General features: G+C 46.4%; 1 protein-coding gene across 1 annotated transcript in view; it reads left to right on the top strand.

Annotated features, from left to right (window-relative positions):
- Positions 1-3,197: 3,197 nt before the first annotated feature.
- The window catches only part of LOC119432585 (ubiquitin carboxyl-terminal hydrolase 24-like), a 72,068-nt gene continuing 69,049 nt past the window's right edge, over positions 3,198-6,216 (top strand). Inside the window, exon 1 of the mRNA XM_049658308.1 lies at positions 3,198-3,817. Within this exon, the coding sequence (XP_049514265.1) occupies positions 3,563-3,817 (255 nt within the window). The 5' untranslated portion in view covers positions 3,198-3,562. The remainder of the gene's footprint in view (positions 3,818-6,216) is intronic.

The raw sequence follows: 6,216 nt of genomic DNA, 5'->3' as shown, positions 1-6,216 counted from the left end.
TTATCGCAAATAAAAAAACGATGCTGTGATATTTGCACTGTCTTTCAGTTGCTGTCATTGTTGACAAAGGGGGCGAACAACCCTTCAAGCCATCATTTGAACGGCGTTTCCCTCCGCCTCTTGTTACGCTGTACTGTGACGAAGCAAATCAATCAATTTGTAATATCTGCGTGAAATCAGTGACAGCCCGAGTCGAGTGCGGTATGTGCGATTGTCGCACCCTCTGGTCGCCACAGGCATATAAATTTTGTTATCGCTTCGTGTTTCAAGCACATCGCAAAAATTATTATGGGGATCATGTGTGCCATGACTCTGTCTAGACGCAGGACATCATAACATTGAGTTGAAAGGCGTCTATTATAATTTTCTTTCACTCTTCCTTGCCTCGTTGTTAGCTTGACACAAGACAGCGGCCACTATTAGGGGTAACTTCATCAATTCCCAGGGCCGTCGATTGTGTCACGTGCGACGAGCACGCGGCGAAATGTTTCGTGGCGGGACGCCGCCGCGCTTATGCGCAGTGGCAGACGGAATACAGCAGCTAAAGTGTCGGACGCCGGCGATAGCTGCAAACGGCGGTATTCGTGCTGGCGAAACGCATGCTCGAGCGGCAGCTCCTCGGACAGCCCCGTTCCCTTGAGCCTTGGTGGCCGGCGTCCGACATTTCGGCCTGTGGTGATCCGTTGGGTGCTTTGTCACCCGCGCCAGCAAGCATTTCGCTTCCTGCTCGCCCCACGTAAACTAAAACGCCTTTAATTCCATCCATAAACTCTCTAATTAATACCAAAAAACGCCCTAAATGCCGCCTTAATTTCATCGCAAATGCTCCCATTTGGAAATGATAAAACTCCCATTGTGACCTGCAAAACCTCCCAGTCAAATGTGGGGTAAAGTGGGTATGTTACGGTACGCCCGTAGTATGCCGAAGGAATGCCCACCTAAATGGGAGTTTTATCGTACGCCCATTCAATGGGAACGAAAACATGTACGAATGGGAATGCGCAAGAGGACAAGTGAAAAACGCCCATCTGGGTGTTTTTCTGTTTAGTGTAGAATGCGCATTAACTTGCTACTTTATCATCGTTGTAAAAGAATAGACGTTTTTAAACTGAGAAAGTTTCAGAAAATGCGGTATTATTAACTTGTTCAACGATATATTCAGGAGCAGAGCGGAAACCCAAGCGAAGCGTACGCAATAAGCCCCACAAAAGTGCCGAAACAGACTGTGGGGCTGATCACCAGTCCGCCGTAGAATGGCAGCTTGTACTTCTTTCAAGTAAATAGAAACGTTCTGCGCATTTCGTGGAAAAAATTTGGTATTGCAGGGCAATACCTTACAGTCTCATGTAAGCGCCGCACTTTTGTTTTTTCCACAACTTTGACGAGGTGCGGCCTTTACACGGGACCGAACTTTTTGGTTAAAATGGTGCCGCGGCAGCCGGCGACTTGTGCTTGTGCACCCCCGAATTCCCGGATTTACCATTGCATCAGAGGTCAACGCGCAGCTCTCGCCATCTAGTAGCCGCCCGTGGAAGTACGCGAGCGCGGAAATTGCGCGCCACGTGACGAGCGTGGTCGTTCGCGTGGTCCTCCAATCGTCGTCATTCCAGCCTCGTGACCCTCGCCATGCGGTCGTCGTCCACAATATTACTCTGACCCAGTGGTCCAACTTCTCTAATAGCTTGGCCCACTAGGTTCGGGGTCTGACATGCCGTCGTGGTCGCGTTGCAACGTCGTTATTCCAGCTTGTCATCCGACTCTCTTCTTGCCGTCGTCATCACGTACGTCATCGTCGCTACGCAGTCGTCATCATGCCGCCGTCGTTTTATCATTGTCGTCACTTTAGTAACGTCGCCCCATTGTCTTCATACAGTCTTCGTCGTTCCGTCAGCGTCAACCTTTATTCGTCATTCTAATTCTAAACATACCGTGCATTCAATCGTGATTATGCCGCGCCCTTATGCCGTCATCGTCCGACAGTCGCTATCATGTATCCATTGTCAGACCGTCGCGTCAGTGTCGGACCGAGCGAGCCGGAGCGAGTGTCTGTCAAAACGTCGCAATGTCCTGCTCTCACGTAACCACATACTACGTGATTAGGTCACAACAAAACCTACCCTTGGTCACAACACAGTAGAAACGAAACCGAAACTGGCTGTATAAAACCTATAATAATAAATTATTTAGGGTGTTGTCAGGCTGTCAGTATTTTTTTGTGAAGTTTAGAGGTATCAGATTTTCAGTGGAAGCAAAAAAAAAAAAAAAAAAAAAAAAAACAGGGAGAGTAAGGGAAATTGCTACACTACTCTTGCCACTGCGCAGGTATTATCCCTGTATTATCCTTACACAATGGCCGAAAGCTTTCGCTCATAGATTCAAAACCTTTTTAAACCACTGATAACCACAAGGTAACCATACGATATATGGTTATGGCATCAACGGTGTTCGTTCATGTGTTCTCTTCTGCTGCAAGGATAATTTTTGTGTACTAAAGTAAAAGTGAAAACTGAGCTAGTACATCGTACAAAGACAGCTCAAACTACCCGTCACCAGAAAGAGACAGGATGTATGTCAGGTTGTTTGCGCTGTAATTGTACTACGTACGCATGAAACGCATAAAGGTTCTCTATTATGATGATAAGTGGTTCTTGAGGGAAAGGGAAAGGTTGGCGCTATCTTCTGCAGCCCTTGAGGGAGCACGGCTCAGCGCCATCTATTATCTCCCAATAATGATTTGAAAGAGTTCTCACTGTTTTTCCTTCTACGACGTGGATTCTGGCCTGAACACGGGGAAGAATGCGTATTACTGAATTGTGTCATATCCTTCTGGCATGGAGCATGTTTGCTTACTTGAATAAGGTTGAATACAACACAATTAGTAAAACTTGAATTGTCCACACAACTAGAGTGTACCACTATGTACTACACAACTGCAGCAGACGACGGTGGCACTGATGCTCATACCACTGGGACCACAACAAGCGAACGTCTGAATGTGTTACATCTTGCTTTAAAAACAAATTATACAAAAATAACAATAAAATGCTTGACACAAGTTATTATTTAAAGTACTTTATAGATTTTATTTAAGAAATGATTTTATTTGTATCGGAGCTATTACATATCCCTCGCCAGGGCGCGCGTAGCGGAGCATTCAAAATGGCCGCTTCCTAAAAAGCGTTACCGAGCGCAGGATGTGCATGGTTTCTTATATTTTCGGTCGCCCCTGTTAATTTGACCGCGCCCACCCGACCGTCGAATTCACGGAAGCAGCACATCACATCTGCACCTTCGCAAACCTCACCCGTTATTGTTCTGTGTGCGTGCCTGTGTGCAAAACTTAACACCGTCCCCCCCAGGCCATGCCCCCGTTAACGCGAGGATCACGCCGAGACGTCGTCCTCCGTCAATCATCGTTGTCGGTGGTACTCGTTGATGAGGCGTCACCGCCCGTCAACGACGGCTCGCGAAACCTTTGAGAGGCGCCGTCTCAGTGTTTGACGCGTCCGCCGCGTAGTCCCCCCCCTATCATTCGTGCATTCCCGAACTTTATTTTTTCGCCATGGATCAGACAGAGAAGAACGTTCAGACGTTGTACAGCATGGGATTCGTGGACATCGAAGAGATCAGGAACGCGCTTCGCATCAGCCACAACGACCTGAGCGAGGCCGTGGCCATCCTGACCAACGATCAGGTACGGTACGGACCGTACACGAGCGCCGGCACGTCCGAAGACGTCGAGATGAAAGACGTCACGTCGACGGCTCTCGTGCCCACCGCAGCCCCGCCTCCCTACAATTCGCTGCCGGACGCCAAGGTAATTGGCCGCTCGGGAAGTGTCTGCACGCTCTTCGTCGTTCTCACGCGCGTCGCTCGCTTCTTTTTCTCCCCCCTCTCTCTGCTTTTATATGTCTTTCCGCTGCTGTCCTCTCCTGCTCTACAGTTTGTCCTTGCAAGGCGTGCAGGCAGCCAAGAGAAAAACGCGGCGTTTAATTCTCGCTCTCCATTGTGTGTCCCTACCATGTTGATCTTTTATATCCCCTGACTTCTTTTTTAATTGCCAGCCGTGGTGCTCGACCTTGTGCGACGCCGTTGCCTATTGTACTACTACGCGATGCCCGGCACAGCGCTGCCTTCATAACGGTAGCTGCAGTAGTTTCCCGAGAGGAGTTTTGTGGTCGGCCCTTACTCCACCCGCGAGGTTGCTGTTCTGCCGCTTATGCCAAACCTGTAATCCGTTTCGAAAGCCGAAATTCAGATTGTGAAGAAGGCCGCCAAGATTCCAAAGATAATTCGCCGTGAGGTCATTATCTCGAACGCACCGTGTCCAAACAGAGTACCTTATCGAGTAGCGATTCGCTCTCGTTTTGCTTTTGTAAGCTTTAGGGGTGTCTTGTCACGAATACCCGCGTTTCGTAAACAGGAACTATGGATACATATCAACCTCCTCCCTGCCCCCGGCACCTGTGCCAATACGCCTGGAGAACTAATCACTGTGATCACCAGGAACTTGCTTGTACAACTTATTGCTACTTAAATAGTGCACCTATGCGGGGGCAGGCTGTACGCAGTAGAACAGAACATTGTGTTCATATTCTTGCATTGTGTTCAGTACGTTGCGTCTTGGTAAGTACGTTGCATCTCGAAGTAATGCCCCTGTCAGATGGGCATTCATGTCACTTTGAATGTGTGCACTTCACCATTTGTCTCACTTGTAGGCAGTCAGAGGAACAGTTCAGTGGCACGCACCGTAAAACACACTCATCAGCAAGTGTGTTCATCGAACCCACTTCTCTGCGTCAAACTGTGTAGCCTCGATAGCAGCACGTCAAAAATAAATGAATATATACTCAATACAAGGTCAGCACTTGCTCTTAAACTACTTTTTTTGTGTGTGTGGGTGTGTGACTTAAATATTTCAATTATTATAAACGGGACCCTGCCACATGAAATCATGTACAATTGAAATTGCCATTTTTCCTTTGCCTCCCTTAGATGCAACGCCGTCTTGTACTATTAGATCGTGAAATTAATTGTGTTAATGCGGTTGCTCAAATTACTTTGACACTAAACTTCACACTAAATACTGCACGTAATAGCACAGTGTTATCTTGCAAACATTCGCTAAAATAACAAACATAACATGCATACTGATCTTCTCATCGACATTGCCATCAAAGCCAAAGGACACTTTCCTTTCTCGTCTAGCAGCGCAGCACTAATCTGACACTTGATGCGGCGGAGCTCACTCACTCAAAGTATCACTAAGTTTGCCCATCTCACTGGAGCATAAGACTGCATTACACCTCCCTGAAGGAAGTTGGCTGTCCGCTGCCCTCTTCGATTAATATAAAGCGCTGTTTGAAAATCGACCACTTAGTTGTGCTTCTTACGCTTTTTCAATGCCTATGCAAACATCTTTCCTTTTAAAAAAGGAAGTGTCAACTGCTAATTAGCACTTGGTTTCTCTTGTACCTTCATCTTGTTTTGGTTCATGGCACTGTTGCTATTATAATAGGCCTCCGTAGATCACAGAGAGGCATATGATTAATTAAAAATACCAACAGTCATGGAGAAATTGTGCAGTCAGGGAGTAAAAGCATATGTGAATATCTGAGGAAATACCCACAAACATTTCGTCGCTACCATAATTCTTCACAATAAAAGCTGGCAAGTACCGATTAAAAAGGGTGTCCGACAGGGGCGCACATTTTATCCAATGCTCCTCACTGCATGCTTGGATTGGTGGAAGTATTTAAACTGTTAGTCTTGGAAAGATTAGGTCTGAAGATCAATGGGGAACATCTCAGCTGCCTGTGGCTTACAGCTGGTCCTGTTTAGCAATGCTTGAGATGGATTTGCGGCAAATGATTTAAGAGCTAAACCAATAAAGTCTAAGAGTAGGTTTGAGGATTAATATTCGGAAGACTAAGGTAGTGTCCAGTAGCCTGGCAACCGGCAAGAGAACAAGAATTTCTTGAGAGTGAGAGAAATTTCTTAACTTGAGAATGTGTTTCATGAATCAATGCAGCTCATTGTATTTTTCAGTGTTTAGATCACTCATTTAAAGTACAACCCTTTTCTGCATACACTAACCATTATAATCATTCACCACTCCGTTTGGAAATACATATACCATTGGAATAGACTACCAAAGAACATTGTATCTTTCATTGACCATAATGTTTTTCTTCGCAAGTGGAAGCTTTTCCTGAA

The sequence above is a fragment of the Dermacentor silvarum genome, chromosome 11 (assembly GCF_013339745.2).
Source record: "Dermacentor silvarum isolate Dsil-2018 chromosome 11, BIME_Dsil_1.4, whole genome shotgun sequence".
In the NCBI taxonomy this organism is placed as follows: domain Eukaryota; kingdom Metazoa; phylum Arthropoda; class Arachnida; order Ixodida; family Ixodidae; genus Dermacentor; species Dermacentor silvarum.
The sequence above is the reverse complement of the archived record's forward strand: the minus strand, read 5'-3'. Positions and strand labels throughout refer to the sequence as shown.